An 18,938-nucleotide genomic window follows, 5' to 3' on the forward strand; every position below is an offset into this window, starting at 1 on the left:
TTAATTTTTCTAATTATTTATATGTTGATGTCTTAGGCCTTTAATTTTATTTTGGATTAAATTTACAAAAATAAAATACCCATACAGTATAGACTGGAGTGGTTCTGGGGCGGGAGGAGGGTCATCTGTAAGTATTTTTATTTTATTTGAAATGTTTAACTTTCCCATTTGTTATTTCAGTTCCTTCTACATATCAAGTAATTTTATTCAAAATATAGTTTTACTTATGATGAAAAGAATTAAAAAATTTTTGATAACAATAAAAGATTGATTTTTTTTCACTGAAATTTTTATTGAGATAATTGTAGGCTCACATGCAGCTGTTAGAAATGATACAGAAAGGTCTGTTGTTTGCATTGCCTAATTTCCCCTGGGGTTTGTATTTTGCAAAGCTGTAGTATGTGCTCACAAGCAGGATATTGACATTGATACAATGCACTGATCTTACTCAGATCTCCCCAGTTTTACCTGAACTAACGTGTGTGTAAGGAAATCAGATTTTATTCTTAGAAAACTACTGAAGTACTACAATTAGATCTGTGACCCGGGGGTGGGGGTGAGGGAACCATTTAGGCTCTTGCACCTCAGATTTCTTACTAAGTCAGATGGTTTGATTGGATGATCTCTAGAATCCTTTGGGTCACAACATTCTATAATTTTTGTATGAGAGTATTTTAGAATTTGAAATTATAACCATTATCTTTTCTCTCTTTTTTGTGTTTAGGAAGAAAAGGCTTCTCTTTTACATCGTACTCAGGAAGAAAGAAGAAAGAGGGAGGTAAAAACAGTTTTGTAATAGTTCCTGTAGATAAACATTTTTACATGGCATCTAAATAAATCATTGGTTTTCCTGTTTTATATATTAGATATATGTATGTTATATGTGACATAACTTAAGTATTTATATGTATGTTAAATTTCAGAAACATTTCTGGATTTGTTGGATTTTATGGTAGGTCATCCATTCTGGAACCAATGTAGAAAAGATGGACTAAAAGAGCAGTTTCCAGAATAGAGGGAGAAAATAGGCTTTCAGTTCACTTACTTGCTTATGATACGGCTTCCAGAAGATGTACAGGTCTCGTGTATAGTGTTCATGTTTTGTCAAGCAAAAGGAGAAAACTCCCTGTCAAGGCAAGTTATCTTAACTATTTGTGAAGAAGCTGAAAAAATGAAAGGAGCTAGTGACATTTGGCGTTTTAGTCTTTATTTTACATTTTATCCTTCAGAGGTAATTTCTTAAAATGGCTTTACTTTGTTGATTAATCAGCAATTGTGGTGTCTTATGGCCTGCTTTTCTAGGTCATTTTTTGTTTTGTTTTTAAATAATTCATCCATTCCTTTAACAAATATAAATTGAGAGCTTGTTATGTTCCAGGTACTTTTCTGCTGGCTGGGTGTATAGCTAGGGAATAAAACAGTGTTTCTCCTGGGCCGTGGAGCACAGATGTTCCCCAGGATCCGGAGGTGGGGACTAGGAAGGTCTGCTTTGGATGTTAGGGTTGAGGGAAGGCGTCCCTGAGCTGGTGAGAGCCCAGTGGATTTCTGAAGGATGGAAAAGAAAAGCTGTGGAAAGCTGGAAGAAGGGCATTCTTGGTCAAGGGAACAGCAGATGCACAAACGCTCAGGCAGGGTTTCTCAACCTTAGCATTTTTGACATTCTGGCCAGGTAGTTCCTTGTTGTGGGGACTGTCCCGCGTACTGCAGGATGCGTAGCAGCCTCCCTGGCCTCTCTCCTCTAGAGGCCGAAGCACTCCCTACCCTGCTGAGACAACCACGACGTCTCCAGGAATTACCGAACGTTCCCTCGGTGGGAACTGCCCTCACTTGAAAATCACTGCTCAAACAAACGAGAAAAGTGTGTATTGGTTGGTGTATTTTATCTTCTCTGAAAATTCTCCGTCAGCCATCTCTCCCAGCCATGCCTCTGCTCCATCCTCCCTCTCCCCCTCCTCTTGGACTCACGTGACAGAGATGGTTGACCTTTGCATTATGTCCTGTGTGTCTCCTGTACTCTTTTCAGTAGATCTATTCTTTTGAATATCTATGCTTTGGTTTGGCTGTTTTCTTCTGATCTAACTTCTGATTTACAAATTATCTCTTTTAGTGATGTCTGATTGTTAAGTACATCCATTGAGTTCTGAATTTCAGTTTCTATTTGAGTTCTAGAATTTTCTTTGATTCTTTTATTTCCCAGTTCTCTCGTCTTTTCATTTCTTGCACGTAATTGTAGATTTTTAAAGATGATGTTTACTCTCCAGTGTTTGGAATTCCTGTGGGTTCGTTTTTATTGTTTGTCCTCTTGACTTTAAATTCTTGTCTTTGCCTGGTTATTTTGGTTGAACACCGGACATTGTATGTTCCAAACTGAAGCGATATCTTCAGGCTTAGAATATGGCCTCTTCTTTTTGGAGAGCATTGCGTTTGCTTCTGGCAGGCAGTGGGGGAGGGATGAATCCCCTTTAAACCAGGGATGAGCTAACCTGAAGCTGGCCTCCAGGCCTTGTGAGGACTCGCCTGTCCTCAGCGCACCTGCCAGAGAGCTGGAGTGTTCCTGAGACTCTTCCCCAGCAAACAACTGAATGAGTAAAAATAAGTGTTTTGAAAATGCATGGGATGTTATATGAGTTTTTAATTAAGTGCTGTTAGAGTCATCATAGTTATGAATAGATTCCCAAACTAGGTTTAAGCTCAAGGATTCCCTTGTTGTAACCATTTGAAGCTCAGAAAGTACACTTTTGTGACCTGATGGTATGTTCTCTAATCCCGAGATTGCGTGAGTGTGTATGTGCCTTTCAAGCCTGGTAGGTGGCATTCATAGAAGATGTGAAACATTGTCATGTGGTAAGACAGTACAGATTTTCGTGTCACACCTGAGTTTGCTCTCTGACTCATATCTTTTGGCATCACTTAATCTTTATGGAAGTCTCGGTTTCTGTGCCTTTAAAACAGGAGTAATGCTCACCTGTAAGGTTATTGTATGAATGCATGTGAAGTGTCTCTCTTAGGGCTGGCACATAGTAGGCTCTCAGACACTGTTAGCTGCAGTGGTTACAATGATGATGAAGAATATATATTTTTTTGCTAGGTCACTGAAAGTTTTTTTATTTTTTTAACATCTTTATTGGAGTATAATTTCTCTACAATGGTGTGTTAGTTTCTGCTGTATAACAAAGTGAATCAGCCATACATACACATATATCCCCATATCTCCTCCCTCTTGCATCTCCCTCCCACCCTCCCTATCCTACCCCTGAAAGTTTTAAAGACAGAGTCAAGTTGATAAAAATTGGAGTTTTCTGCTTGGAAACAAAGTGACCTTTAAAATAGGTGCTTTTGTTTGCATTTTTTTTAATACTTAAAAACTTTAAAAAAAAGAAGTCTTTCTATGCTGGTAGAATTGTAAAATAATGTAGCTGTTTTGGAAAACAGTCCAGCAGTTCCTCAAATGTTAATTCCATGCTTAGATGTACACCCATGAGAAGTGAAAACCTATGTCCCCACAAAAGCTGGTACATGAATGTCCACAGCAGCATTATTCATAATAGCCCAAAGTGGAAAGAGCTCAAATGTCCATCCGTTAATAAGTGAATAAACAAAATGAGACATGCATACAGTGGAACAGCCATAAAAAGGAGTGAAGCACTGATACATGGTGCAGCGTGGGTGAACCTTGAAAACATCATGCCAAGTGAAAAAAGTCAGACACAAAAGGCCACATATTATGATTCCATTGTACATCATGTCCAGAATAGGCAGTTCCATATAGACAGAAAATTGATTAGTGATTGCCAGCAGTGGGGGGTCGGGGTGGGAGGACAGAGACTGAGGGATGACTGGGTAAAACCCTGGGTGCAGGGGTTTTATTGGGGATGGGTGATGAAAACGTTCCAAAATTAGACAGTGGTGATGATTGCACAACTTTGAGTGTATTAAAAATTGGTGAATGGTACACTTAAAAGAGTGAATTTTGTGGTACGTGAATTATGTAGCTGTTTTTTTTTTTTAAAGTCTGAACTAGTATTTGTCATTTTCACTGATCCTGACCCATTGTTCCCTCCTCCCTGCATTATTCAGGAAGAAAGACGAAGATTGAAAAATGCAATAATTATCCAGTCATTTATTCGAGGCTATAGAGACAGAAAACAGCAAGTAAGTTTGTTTTTAAACTGAGAAGGAATTAGAAAGGTATGAGAGAGCTTATTTTATTTTATTTATTATTATTTTTTAATTGATTGATTGATTGATTGATTGGCTGCGTTGGGTCTTCCATTGCTGTGCGCGGGCTTTCTCTAGTTGCTGCGAGCGGAGGCTACTCTTCGTTGCGATGCAAGGGCTTCTCATTGCAGTGGCTTCTCTTGTTGCGGAGCACAGGCTCTAGGCACACAGGCTTCAGTAGTTGTGGCACGTGGGCTCAGTAGTTGTGGCTTGCAGGCTCTAGAGCGCAGACTCAGTAGTTGTGGCACATGGGCTTAGTTGCACCGCGGCATGTGGGATCTTCCCGGACCAGGGCTCAAACCCGTGTCCCCTGCATTGGCAGGCGGATTCTTAACCACTGCGCCACCAGGGAAGGAAGCCCTGAGAGCTTATTTTAAATATGGCCTTGGATTCTTAGAAGTGGAATTCATTTTGTATGTGTTTACTTGTTTAATGAAAGTTAATGTGGATAATAGTATTTTCCCCAATAGTTAATTTTATTAGTTTATATAGAGATTTATAGACATATGAGTTTTTTGGTGATTTTTAAATTATTAAATGCAAACCACGGCTAAAGATCACAGTAGCAGGAGGTGGTGGAAGACTCCTGCACAGGGCGTTCACGGCTCTGTCACTACATTCCAGGCTTTTTGGGTTTCATTAACCATTTACCAATGATAACTTCTCAGTAATGGAATCTTAATTGTCAGTTTCCACTACTCCAGTTTAAACATTGAGTGACCATTTAGACCATACGATCATGTGATCCTGTCTTTATGTCTCGTTTTGTTTTCAGTATTCCATCCAGAGAAGTGCATTTGATCTCCGTGCCAGCTTGTCCCAGTCCGGTGGCACTTTTTCCATCGCTAGTGGTCCCAACCTTACCCTTTTGGTGAGGCAGCTTCTGTTTTTTTACAAACAGAATGAAGACTCAAAACGCTTGGTGAGTGTTGACTACGTTTTCACTAACCCTTGTTAATGTGTTTTCCAGCTTTTGGTTTAATGTGGTCAGAAAACCCCTCCAGTGTGTCTCACCCTTGTGACTTCTTCAACAAGCAGTGGTAATAGGTCGTCTTGGTGATAATGTTTTACCTCTTAAAAATCGATGCAGATTTTCAGTAGGCTTTTTCATTTTTTTTATTAAGGAAAATTTAAAATATAAGAAGCAGTAGGCTACTCTGTTGTGCTGTCCCCATTACCCAGTCTGCACAGACGGCACCTTGTTCTGCACAGAACCCTCCACCCTGTGATGTGCATCCTCAGTATCATAGCCTGTTACCTGTAAATACTTAAATGTAAATCTCTAAACTCTTAAGGTCTCTCTCTTGAAACATCTAAAATAAAATTGTGTAACTTAAAAAGTGTTATAGCTTTTGATGTTATCAGTGATGAGGAACTGTGTGTATTAATGGAGGAGATATGTGGATGAATCCTCTTTATAAAGTGGAACTTGTTACTGTGTCCACTTTCCCAGGAGATACTGAGACTCATTAGGTTAAATACGTATTTATTCTTAGACATCCTTATTTACCTGGATTAAAAATTTCTAATTAAAACATGGGTATACAGTGAAAAGTAAGTCTTCCATGATCCAACCATACATACTAGAAGGATCCTTGTGTGGACTATAAGTACAGAAGATATAGGAATACTTTATTGCTTATCTGGTGTTTGGCTTTAACACCCAATGTTGCTTCCGGTATTGAGCTAGGCTGGACCATGGGAAGAACTTTCCATAAATCTTTAGGGGCAGTATAGATGGCTTTCCTTAAATGCAGGCTCTTTTTAAATTAATTAATTAATTAAATTTATTTATTTTTGGCTGTGTTGGGTCTTTGTTGCTGCGCGTGGGCTTTCTCTAGTTGCGGCTAGCAGGGGCTACTCTTTGTTGCGGTGCGTGGGCTTCTCATTGCGGTGGCTTCTCTTGTGGAGCACGAGCTCTAGGCGCGCGGGCTTCCGTAGTTGGGGCACGTGGGCTCAGTAGTTGGGGCACGTGGGCTCAGTAGTTGTGGCTCGCGGGCTCTAGAGTGCAGGCTCAGTAGTTGTGGCGCATGGGCTTAGTTGCTCCACAGCATGTGGGATCTTCCCGGACCAGGGCTTGAGCCCATGTCCCCTAAAGGCAGGCTCTTTCTAGGCTTTCTATCTGAAGTCTGTGAGAAGAAGAATGAGAAACGTACAGCAGCAGGTCATCTGGCTCTCTTTCTGGAGCAGTCTGTTCCTTCCTCACGTACTCTGACCTTGCGGATTGAAGGTCAGACGTGGAGCACAGCCATGTAGGGGTCAGAAGGGCCGTCAGTCCTGTGTCTCTCCAGAGCACCCTTCCCTTTGGAGAACTGCTTCTGCCCTGCTCTAAGGTCTGGTCAGCGCTTCCTGCATGGTTTCTGGACGTGGTGCAGCCGCCCAGTCCTACAGGCCCTGTGTAGGATTAGAATTAACGAGGTCCTCAAACCTGGTTTATATGAGAAAAGCAAACTGGATTGTTTATTCAGTTTGCACACAAAAATGCAAGAACAATAAATCAGTCATATGTGGAGGGAAAGTCTCCTGCCCATCTTCAAGCGCCCTAATTCCTACTTTAAGAGCAGGCGTGGTGCCGCTTTTGATAGTCTTTCTAAGGTGCTCTGTGCAGAAGTGCGCGTGCATAGCTCTCCGTTCCTCACCTACTCCCTGGATTTATTTTTTATTATAATGACTGTAAATATGGTCGCTGCTAAAATAGTGTACTGTGATTGTATTTTCTTTTGCGTACAGTTTTCTTGAGTTATTCTGGAGTTAATTATTGTGTCATTTCTGTTTAATTATCTTTAAATCTCTTTATGATAAAGTCTTCTTCCACCTCCTAACAGTGAAATAATTCTCAGTACAGTTTTCCGTAATTAGAGAGTCAGGTCACTGATGCTCTTTCCCCCTGAGCTGTTCCTTCTGCGTCCCGGGATCTTGCTTCACTCTTTGGAGTGGTAGCTCTCCACGCCTGCCATGTTCCTGGGGAAACCTCCGCTTTGCTTTGCTTCCGTTTCAGTTCCTTTTTCCTGATTCCATATCTTTTTGCTTTCTTGGTTTACTCCCTTGTTTTATTGATATACAGCCTCAGTTAACTTCCTGAGAAAGGATGGATAAGGCGGAAAGTTTTTGAAACTGTACTTATCTGAATTTAGTAAATAACAACAAAAAGTTAGGCAAAGCAGATGTTTAATGTACTTAGAACTTTTGGGATGATATGGTGCATTTGTCAAGAATGTAAAAAGCAGTATCAAAATCCAGTCCACTACAAGGACATATTGTACAGCACAGGGAGTATAGCCAATATTTTATAATAACTATAAATTGAGGATAACCTTTAAAAATTATGAATCACCGTGTTGTACACCTGAAGCATGTAATGTTGTACATCAGCTATGCCTCAATTAAAAAAAAAAACCAGTCCAGAAAGTGTTCAAATAAAGTGCTTTGAGGTTTTTTTTTTTATGTCGTTGAAACGTAATTACTTGATTAATGTATTTACAGCCTTCTTCTTGTACTTCCTCCAGTTGGCCTTCAGATTTTTATAATGTTTAGTTACTGTACGTCCTAGTTTTATTTGGTAACGGGTAGTATTCAGTACAAATTTTAGAATGAACTGTGTGTCAGATAGTGCAGAAAATACTTGTATGATATTGGTTCCTGAGAAAATAGGAACAAGTAGCTCCAAATACCTCAAGAAGAAAGCTTGTGTGTAGGTAAATTAACATTCGGATTGGGTCTCAGAGTTTTCCACCCAACTTAGGGCACACTCGAATTTATCATGCAAAACACTTGTGTTAGTACTTTAATTGTTTGATAACATTTTATATCAAATAAGTGTTACTGTCAGAGGAGAAACTCTGTAAAAATGACAGGTAAAGAAAAGATTCTGTGGCACATTTAAGAAGCTGTCTTAATTTTAACGCTTCTAAATGGGTCTCATGAAATGAATAAATAGCAACAAAAATATCGTAGAGGAAGTATAAGAGATTCCTGTTCGGTATTGTGTTTTCAAAATCACTTCTGGCAGCTGTATCCACACTAGAGAGACCTCCTGGATGGGAGCTCGACAGAAATCTAACTCAGCATTTGCCCACCGCGATGGCCCATCACTGTGTCCGGGACAGCGGGGGTTCTGGCCATCCAGACGCGTCTCTGACCTTTTTTCCCTCCAGCTGTGTGGACGTGTAATTGACAAATAAAATTGTAAGGTACTTCAGGTGCACACTGCGATGGTTTGTATAAACATTGTGATAGGATTCCTCCTGTCTAGTTAAGTGACACATCTCTCGCCTCACATGCTACACACCTGGCCTTTTATCGGGAATAGTGGGACTGAATGATTGCCTTTTCTACCGACATTTCATGGAGTTAGGGAAGGAGAGTATCCACAGGAAAGGTGCTGGAAACTCAGAGGAGAAAGGTAAAAAGAGGGACCGTTATCCTTTGTAACTTAGGATTAAGATTGTGATTCTCATGTTTTTATTGTGGTTTGCTGATTTTTGCAAATGAACTTTTTGTTTCACATTTACATGAGTTTAAAGTACTTTTAGTAATAAATTTAGTAATTTAACTTCATGCTGATGTGCTTTCTTAAGATGGAAGATTCAGGGCGTTTGTGTACTACTATCTAAAACCTGACTTAGAAGATTTACTTCTTCTTATCATGTTTTGATTATTTTGATTAAGTATTTACCAATTAAGGAAAGTTTGGTATGTTTGTAATTAGTAAATAATTAGCTTTTTATGGACTGAGAGTTATAATTGTATGTTTTGCTGTTTCTTTCAGATATGGATGTATCAGAACCTAATTAAATATAGCTCTTTGTTTGTCCAGCAGTTGGATGGATCTGAGAGACTTACGTGCTTATTTCAAATAAAGAGGTTGATGAGCCTCTGTTGCAGGTAAACCCATCGCTGTCAGCAACTTGTGCAACGTGGTGGTCACTTTGTCTAGAGGAAAATACCCTTTGGTTTTCAGTGTCTGTGACAGTGGTTTTCCCTTTTTTTTCCTTTTTGAGACTGGAATGTTCTATGTATTAGTTTTTACTCCTGTGATTCTCCCTGTAGAAATTAAAATATAGATATAAATACCTTCCAGATGATGTTTTCTTTCAAATAGGCTCTGGAATTATCTTGTGGAATATCAGGGGTCCTGGTTGCTAGCGAGTGGATGGGCCCCCTGAAAGGACTCCTGCTGTGAGGATGATCCTTTTCTCCTAGGGTCGCTACCCTAGGATACAGGCTCTTTAGAGCAGGCCTTTCATCAGGCTCTTGTGATTTATGTATGGACTTGAAATAAGTCACTTCCATGACTTTGCTGGATTCAGCCTACAAGGCACATTTAGGTGATGTGAGCAGTGTGGTACCTGAATGAGAAAACAAATCAACATCTTCACTGTTTTTCTCAAAATTGCTGATATCTGCACAGTAGCAAACTTTCAAATGATTCTGAGCCTTTAATATAATTTCAGCTAATTTTCTGGAAGTTGCATGTAGTGAGGTTTATTTAGGATTACTATCAGAGCTAGGCCTTGTTAACTGACTTCCAGAATCCTGAGCTGGACTAAAGGTAGAGAAGAACCTTTATGAAGAGAGAGAGTCTGGAAGATCACCAATCCCAAGAAATCTTATTTTCTTCAAACCCCTTTTATTTCTTGGAAAAACTTTTACTTTGAGAAACACATTGTACGCATTGATTCGCTGGAGCGGGAGTCAGCAAACGTTTTCTGTAAACGCCCAGATGGCACGAAGTTTAGGGTTTGCTCTCTTACACATACTGTGTTTTTCCTTACAAGCTTTTAAAGGTGTCAGGAGCACCCTTCACCCGAGAGCCACACAGCCTGTGGCTGGTTCCGCGCACGGGTTGTAGTTTGTGGACACTTAATGTCCTTTCGAAGGTATTCATTTAGCGAGTAATTTTAATAGATGATAAATCCAAATGTAATTTCTCCTTGTTTTCCCCAACTTTTTGTTTTGGAAAATTTCTAACACCAGTAAAGTTGAAAGAATACCATATATCCTCCACCTAGATTCAAAAGTTACCATTTTGCCACATTTGCTTTCTCTCTCTCTCCACACGTACAGTGTGTTGTTTTTCTAAAGCATGTAAAAGTAAGTTGCAGACATCATGACGCTTCACCCGATTCACCGTACTTCTCCTAAGAAAGCACACTCTCTGATAACCGTAATGCTATGTTCACATCTAAGAAAATGAATAGTAATTCTCTTAATATCATGTGGTATACACACTCCATATTCAGATTTCCCCAGTTATCTCAGAAATACCTTCTCTGTTTTGATGATCCTAGGCTCCATTTGTTTCCCTTATTCCTTTGTCTCCTGTCTTTCCTTTAAATTGGCTGTCAGTTCTAGAGGAGAGTTTTTCAACCACATCCTCTTCACGTTTGGGGCTGAACCGTTCTGTGTTGTGCACGTGGCCCTGTGTGTTGTAGGGTGTTTAGCAGGATGCTTGCCCTGCACCCACTTGATGCAGGCGGCACCTGCTTGGTCACACAGGTCTCCAGACACTGCCGAGTGTCGCCCCCGTGAGAGCCACTGACATGGGGCTGTACTTGATCCAGTTTAAGCACGTTCAGCAAGAATGCTTCATAGCAGAGAATTGTGAGAGTCTTAGTGCCTCACCTGAGACATAGCTCCTTCTCAGTGAGGCTGAGTGAAGGTAAAAACTCCTCTCCGTATTGTGCAGGTACATTTCCTTCCTTGTCACCCAGTGGTTTGTTTTTGCATTTGATGATCTACGCCTGAATCAGTTGTTATATCCGTGGTTTATAAAATGCTGATTTTTCTAATTCTGTTGTTTCTTCAGTGTTTTTTCGTTGGCATTATTTCTGAAGAAGACCCTGCCTCCTTTTCCCTTGAGTCTCAGTCAGGCCTCATGTATTTTAAAATGCTGGGTAGAGGGAGCCCTTATTGGATGGAACCCCATCAGTGTTTTGAGGCATCTTTGCTTTCTGGGACCACGCTGTGTTGGGCTCTATTTAACACCTCCCCTGAAAGCCCCAGGTCGGGGCTGTTTTCTCTAAGGAAGCTGGTTCCTTTAGAGGAGGAATGAAGTTTTAACAAAGTAAAATTAAAATAGCAATCTGTTAGAAACTTTATTTCAAGTGTGTGATGTTAATAAACCCGTGAATGATCTTACGTGCCATGTGCAGGGCATTGAACTTTAGGTGCTTTGGCAAGTTACCAGAGAAGGGGACGTGTGCTTTCTTCCACTCTTTTGGTCTCCATGGGAATTTAAGATAACTTTTTCAGAGCTAGAAAAGTAGTTTTATGTGAAAGAGATGATGTGCCTCATTGTGTATAAAATACATGAACAGATAACACGGAAGTCAATGCCACCTGAGTTGAGGATAAGTGGAGCTCAGGTCAGTATAGTAATGAAGCGGAGGCCAGGAGACTAGATTCTGGTACTGCCTAGGTGTGTCGCCGGCTTAGGGCAGGACGGAAGTTACTGGATCTAGTTTTCAGCTTCATTCTAAAGTGAGGAATATTGGATGAGACTGGTCCTTCCAGGCCCCATATTTAAGTGCTCTACTGGGCGGTTGGACTGATGGGTACACCTCTGCTTAAAAGAAAAGGGTCTCCTGGTCACCTTCAGCCTTCAAAGGCATCTTTTTGCCTTTCCTTGGGCACTGGAAGCATCATTGAGGGCTCAGGGATCTAACGGTACCGGGGTCATTGTTGGCATCTAGTACAGCTCTCAGAGTGCACGCTTTCTGTCATTTTTATTTAGTGCCAGCATTGTTTGTAAACAGCTGCTTACCAACTGCAGTAAATTTATTTTGAAAATAAAGATAATTTTTTTAAAAAGTAATGAATACTGACATTACTTATATTTTTTCTCATGTGAGCATCCATTAGGAACAAAACTGGGATTGGCTAATCAGTTAATAACTTGGTTGATGAAAAAAGTTTATGGGCTTCCTACTAAGTGCTTGGCCCAGTTCTCAGCACTGCATGTGACTGTGACAGGCAGAGAAGGGACCTGCTCTCCTGGAGACTGTCTTCTGGGAGACCGAGAATAAGCAAGAATAAGTAACATATGAACGTCTTTATGGGACAGAAATAAACGTTAAGTAGTGAGGAGGATAAAAGGAGGAAAGGGGGGTTGAAATTTGGGGGTGTAGTTTGACTTTAGAGAGTGTAGCGGGAAGGGTGGCCCTGAGCGGGAGGATGGACAGCTGTGCAGGGACTGGAGTCTCGCCAGCCTCTGGTGGGGAGGCAGAGGGAGGACCCTCCGGGCACATCCCAGGATCTGCAAGGGACTTGCTTTTATTTTTTTATTTATTTTTGGCTGCATTGGATCTTCGTTGCTGTGCACGCGGGCTTTCTCTAGTTGTGGCGAGCTGGGGGTACTCTTCGTTGCGCTGCGCGGGCTTCTCATTGCGGAGCACAGGCTCTAGGCACGCGGGCTTCAGTAGTTGTGACTCACGGGCTCTACAGCGCAGGCTCAGCAGTTGTGACGCACGGGCTTAGTTGCTCCGTGGCATGTGGGATCTTCCCGGACCAGGGCTTGAACCTGTGTTCCCTGCATTGGCAGGCGGATTCTTAACCACTGCACCACCAGGGAAGCCCTGGAAGGGACTTTCTTTAGGACTTTGGCTTTCATGCTGAGAGAGGAGAGAAGCCAAAGGAGAGTTCTGAGCCAAGGGTGACATGACCTGAATTTTCTTTCTTCCCTGACTCTTACAATGTTTTTATTACGAAATTTTCAAACATAAAAGAGTAGAAAAGTGGCACAGTAAGTGGTCATCTGCCTGCCGTCAAGAGTCGACTGTTTTTAACATTGTTGACCACTGTTAACGTTTTGCTGAATCATTTCAAAGTAACATAGTGACTTCCCACTCCCAAAATACTTAAGTGGCCATCTCCCCAAAGAAGGACACTCCTGCAAACAAGAGTTTCATTAGTACACCTTTAAAAATGATTGAGAGGGCCTCCCTGGTGGCGCAGTGGTTGAGAGTCCGCCTGCCGATGCAGGGGATACGGGTTCGTGCCCCGGTCTGGGAGGATCCCATATGCCGCGGAGCGGCTGGGCCCGTGAGCCATGGCCGCTGGGCCTGCGCGTCCGGAGCCTGTGCTCCGCAACGGGAGAGGCCACAACAGTGAGAGGCCCGCATACCGCAAAAAGAAAAAAAAAAAAAAAAAAAAAAATGATTGAGAATAATATTAACTATCACTAGGGCAACCAGTCTGGTTTGGCAATCCCAGTAATAGCAGTACTCATACTTAGAAATGACTCAGGTTGGTCATCTTGTCTAATACTAAGTCCATTTTCAAATTTCTCCTGTTTTCAAATTATATTGAATAGCTGTTCTTCTTTCTTCTTTTTAAAAAATAAACTCTAATTGACCACACATAACCTTGGATGTCTCTTGAATCTTTTCATCTGGAATAGCCCCTGCCACCGTGCATCTCCAATTTATGTTTTTCTAGAACTGTTCTCACTAGTGTGCTGCAGAGACGGGGATCCGTAAGAGACAGCAGTGGTCCATTCCAGAAATGATGGTGTCTTGGGCCATGGTGATCGCAGTGGGAGTGTCATGAAGTTGGTTGGAACCTAGAGTGCATAGGATTTACAGACTGGATGTGGGGTTTCAGAAAATAAAGCCAAGGATGCATACCAGCTTTTGGTTCAAGCATTTAGAAGGATGAAGTTGTTCCTTAAACACTAAGGAACATAAACATGCATGAGATTAAGTGAATTGTGTACAAAGAGAACCAAAGACTGGTCCCTGGGGTCCCCTGACATCAGGATGCTGTGGGGAAGAGGGGGAGCTAGTGATGGAGGAGGAGAGTCCAGGGCCCTGGCATCCAAGTAGAGAAAGCACGGGGGAGGGGGCAAGTGGAGGGCGGTCAGGAAGTGGCCACCAGCATAAACGGAGTCAGAGAGTTGATCATTGAGTTGGTAATGCTCAGTATTGTTTTCCAGGAAAGGTAAAAATCAGGACTCCCTGTGAACACGTGTCAGTGATTTTATTTAACTGGTTAATTAACGAGGGAACCAGTGAGATGTTACAACTGATTCAAATAAGGATTTGCCTTAGGGATTTTATATTCTCTGTCAGAAGCCTTTTGCATTGCCAGGAACAGGAATAATTTGTGTCGCTCTGTATGGGAAACATTTGCATTCCTGTCAGTTTTCTACAAGTTAGCTTCTGTCTCTACGGAGTTGTAGATCAGCCTGGTGGAAGGCGAGGATGGAGGGTAACACAGTGAGCGAGCTGGGCCGGCCACCAGTCTTTTCTGCCCATTTCACAGTCTGGCGGTTTACCCCGCCGTAGCACCGTTGGTCGCCTTGATGAGAGCAGCGGTGGGGAAGGGCCGGTTGGCTCGGGCTTAAGAGGACTTGTGAACGATGAAGAGCTCTGCACAGGGGCAGAGACGTGGGCCAGGCGTGGGTGAGGCAGTGGGGTCTGGAGACCGAGGTGGGAAACCTGAGAGGGCGCTTATCTGGGATCCGGGGGGAGGGGAAATGGGCGCCGGGGCTCGGTGGAATGAGGGCCAGGCGGGTGCGGCCTGGGTGGGCACAGACAGTGTACCTGGGTGTTCAAGAAACAAAGGGCCCACTTAAAAGGTGGAGCACTTTTGAAAAGCAGACACACGAATGAACAATAAGCACTTGAAAAGGTACTCAACATCATAAATAATCACAGAGATGCAAATTCAGATCACAGTAAAGTTCAGTAATGCAGCCGTTAGCTTGGCTAAAACTTGAAAAAGGCTTAATGCCAAGCGTTACCAGTACAGAGCAGCTGGGACTCTCACATACGGCCCTTCACACTGGACGGTTTCTTGTCAAGTTAAATACTGTCCGGCTACCATGTGACCCAGTGGTTCCTCACCTAGGAATTTACCCAAGAGAAACGAGACAGGAGACAGGTCCACACACGCTATCCTTGAACGTTCATACAGCTTTATTTGTAACAAGAAAAGTCTGGAAACGACTCGTGTCCGTCAGAATAATACATAACCAAAACATGGTCTTCCCATGCTGTGGAATGCTACTAGCAGTAAAAGGACCATGTTTTTAACATGTTGGATGAATCTCAGAAAGATGCTGAGTGAGGAATCTAGACATTACTGTGTACATACTGTATGGTTCCTCGTGTATAGAATAGTAGAAAATGCAGACTAGTCTCTGTGACAGAAGAAATTGGTTGGGGGTGGGGGAGTTGGAGGGAGGAAGTTACTAGAGAGGGCCGAGAGGAAGCAGTGGATGGATGTGTTGTGTCCTCATTGTGGGGTAATGTCGGAGCTCATTGCGTTGCATACTTTAAACGAGTGCAGATTTTCATGTGTAAATTGTGTCTCTATAAAGCTGATTCTAAGAAAAGAGGGAGGGGATCTATGTATACATATAGCTCTTCACTTTGTTGTACAGCAGAAACTAACACACCATTGTGAAGCAATTATACTCCAATAAAGATGTAAATAAAAAAAGACATTCTCTGTTTTTAAGTAAGACTTAGTTTTGTGACAGCTAAGCCTTCCTTTCTACCTATAATTCTCATAGTAAGAAGGGAGTCTTTAGTCAAAATGCTAGACGACTTAGGATCAGAAATATACTAAGTGTTCTTGGGGGATATTGTGGGCATGGAAAGTCTTGCAGGCACTTGTGGAAAGATCCTCATCTGAGTTGGATTAGATGTAGCGTAGGTCAGTGGATCATACCCTCCCCACACGGCATTGGTGATCTTTGATTTTCCTTGTCTGTTTCTCCGTCTCTGATGGTGCATTTTTCCTCTCTAAACCGGGCGCCATCATTCTATTTGGCACATAATAAGGACTCAATAAAAGTGTCAGTGACACGATGCTTGGTTATTTCCTGTCTGTCTTGGAGTCACGTCTGTTTTCAGGGATATTTTAGTGCTAGAACAGAACAGCTCAAACACTTATCATAGCGAAGAGAAGAATTTGACGAAACTTTCGGTGACACTTGCCATCTAGTAAGTATGTGAATACTTTTTTTTTTCGTTTTTACAGGTTACTGCAGAACTGTAATGATGACAGTTTGAATGTTGCACTTCCAATGAGAATGCTTGAGGTGTTTTCCTCTGAGAACACCTATTTGCCTGTTTTACAAGATGCTAGCTATGTGGTGTCTGTGATTGAACAAATTTTGCACTACATGATTCAGAATGGTAAGTCAGTGTATAAGAACTGGGGGTGGCGTGGTCGTGAGCAGTCGGCACCAGCCAGGGCACCTTTCGGGGTGGGAAGCGTTGTGTGAATCACAGATTCTAACATCTGTCCTTGTCTCTACCCACCCGCAAAATTTGGAAATGTGTCTGATATCTTTACCTCACTTTTCCTGTTGCTTGAAAATGAAGTAAGTTAGTGTCTGCTTTCAGAAGTTGTTCCAGGTGCTCTGGGCCCGCAGTGCAGGCCTGGCTGCCCTGGCTGAGTGCCGCGGCCCGGGTGGTGGGCACAGTCACGCGGCAAACACAGTGCCGCACCCACCAGGGAAGAGCCTGTCCCAGGAATCACAGTAGTTCAGTAGAGGAGAGGAAGGTGCTCAGTTTATTTGAATTTTCTTATTAACTCGGTGACACACGTCTTAAAGTGACTGCATTCTGTCAGGTATAATAACCTAGATCTGAAATGCCTCTGAGAACGTGTTAGTGTTGCTGGCAGAAAGACTATGAAGTGCATATGACTTTTAAAACTTCTATGTTAATTAAGTAACATAAAGTAAAAAATCTGACTCCCAGGGAATTCCCTGGTGACCTAGTGGTTAGGACTCGGTGCTTTCACTGCCGTGGGCCCTGGTTCAGTCCCTGGTTGGGGAACTGAGGTCCCACAAGCTGCGTGGTGTGGCCAGCAAGGACAACAACAACAAAAACCTGACTCCCGGTGTTCTCACAGGTGGAAAACTCAGATGCTGCAGGGCTCCTGGACTTCAGGAGCACTAACGTTAGAATGGGTATGCTATGAGTCAGAAGGAGCTGTAGGGTGTTCTAGAAAGCAGCAGTTACTGATAAAAACATAAATAATTTTGCTTTTGTTTTTTTGAAATGGACTAATCTGTTGATGGGTTAAATCTAGCTAATTCTCAGGATTAAAACTGTAGAAATGAAATTCTTATACATCCAACCTTACTGTTTGGCTTAGGTTTAAAAAAAAAAAGAAACCCTACTTAGTTCGTTGAAAAATTAGGGAAACTACTGAGTTAATTAAAAGTAAACTGAAATTTGTGGAATTTGATCTTTTAAAAAGCAAATTAATGGCAGTTGTAGATGGTCCACTGTATTAATTGATGTATTATTATATATATTGACTTAAGACTAAGCGTTCAGGTCTTCCCTGGTGGCGCAGTGGTTGAGAATCTGCCTGCTGATGCAGGGGACACGGGTTCGAGCCCTGGTCTGGGAAGATCCCACATGCCGCGGAGCAACTAGGCCCGTGAGCCACAACTACTGAGCCTGCGCGTCTGGAGCCTGTGCTCCGCAACAAGAGAGGCCGCGATAGTGAGAGGCCCGCGCACCGCGATGAAGAGTGGCCCCCGCTTGCCACAGCTGGAGAAAGCCCTCGCACAGAAACGAAGACCCAACACAGCAAAAATAAAGAAAATAAGTTACTAACCTCCTACCCCCAACATCATCTTTAAAAAAAGAAGACTAAGCATTCGATGAGAATTTTTACTCTTCTTGCTTTCAGAAGTGTAACGATGATAACTGAGAAGTATGCATTATTTTAAACCTTACCTTGAACTAAGAGATGCTTCAGACTCTTACACAGAAGGTGCTGCCTGCCAGTGCCTGTGGTGTAGCCATGTTCCATCTGTTCGACAAATTACTTCCTGCCGTGACTAGTCTGTAACGTTGTAACATCGCGTTCGTTTACTGGTCGTGGTGTTATTGTGCACCGTATGTTGACTTAATGTGAAGCTTTTTAACAGTTGCAGCTAAACTACTTAATGCTCTCTTCATGCTGTCAATGTACACATATTCGTGTTAATATATTAATAATACGCTACTTAAAAAATCTTTCTTGATGTATTTACATCTTTTCAGTTTTGTAGCAGAAGAGCTCTCAGGCTTTCTTGTTGTGCGTCGCTGGTGATCAGTGTGTGTGAGGTTAGAGCTGGGGTGGTGGCAGAGTAGGTCAGGTGATGCATTCAGCGACCAAAAGTCAGGTGCAGAGCTGGAGGGAGCAGACCAAGCAGGTGGAGAGTGTGTTCGCGTGAGCGTACAGCAACGGGTGCCTGCAGACTGCGCCCAAAGATGCTCTTACTGCCGTGCAAGAAGCGGGCACACACTTCTCTAGGACTGCGTGCCCTGAGCTGTTAGTGGCGGCAGAGTTATGTTCACCGTACCCCTAGAAAGCCCATCAGCAGCTTAGAAAGGCCATGCCAGGTGTTTCTGCTTCATAGAGGTCGTCTTTAAAACATGTGAATCCCTCAGCGCCCACATTGTGGACTCCAGAGGCATCCTTTCCTTTAAAATGGATTTAAGAGTCCCTGGTCCTGATTGGGAGATGAGAAGGTGAGACCGGGCCATCTTGTCCCGTCAGGAAGCAGCGATGCTCACCTGACTGCACCCTGTCAGCAGTATGATGATGGTCAGGAGTATCAGCAAGTAGAACAGCTGCAGTGGACGGAAGTCTACCCAGGGGTTAAAGTCCTGGGTTCAGCATGATATTGTTTAAAAAACCACAAAATGACTTAATTACTTGAAGGATGCTTAAGAGACAGATTTAAAAAATCACAATGTATG

At 42.5% G+C, this 18,938-nt stretch overlaps 1 protein-coding gene across 1 annotated transcript in view; it reads left to right on the forward strand.

Annotated features, from left to right (window-relative positions):
- UBE3C (ubiquitin protein ligase E3C) overlaps nt 1-18,938 on the forward strand; it is a 114,095-nt gene that overhangs the window by 21,289 nt on the left and 73,868 nt on the right. The window contains exons 2-6 of the mRNA XM_082632140.1: nt 725-778; nt 4,078-4,152; nt 4,994-5,140; nt 8,987-9,102; nt 16,207-16,364. Of these exons, the coding sequence (XP_082488266.1) occupies nt 725-778; nt 4,078-4,152; nt 4,994-5,140; nt 8,987-9,102; nt 16,207-16,364 (550 nt within the window). The remainder of the gene's footprint in view (nt 1-724; nt 779-4,077; nt 4,153-4,993; nt 5,141-8,986; nt 9,103-16,206; nt 16,365-18,938) is intronic.

This window comes from Mesoplodon mirus, assembly GCF_964341445.2.
Source record: "Mesoplodon mirus genome assembly, chromosome: 9".
NCBI lineage: Eukaryota > Metazoa > Chordata > Mammalia > Artiodactyla > Ziphiidae > Mesoplodon > Mesoplodon mirus.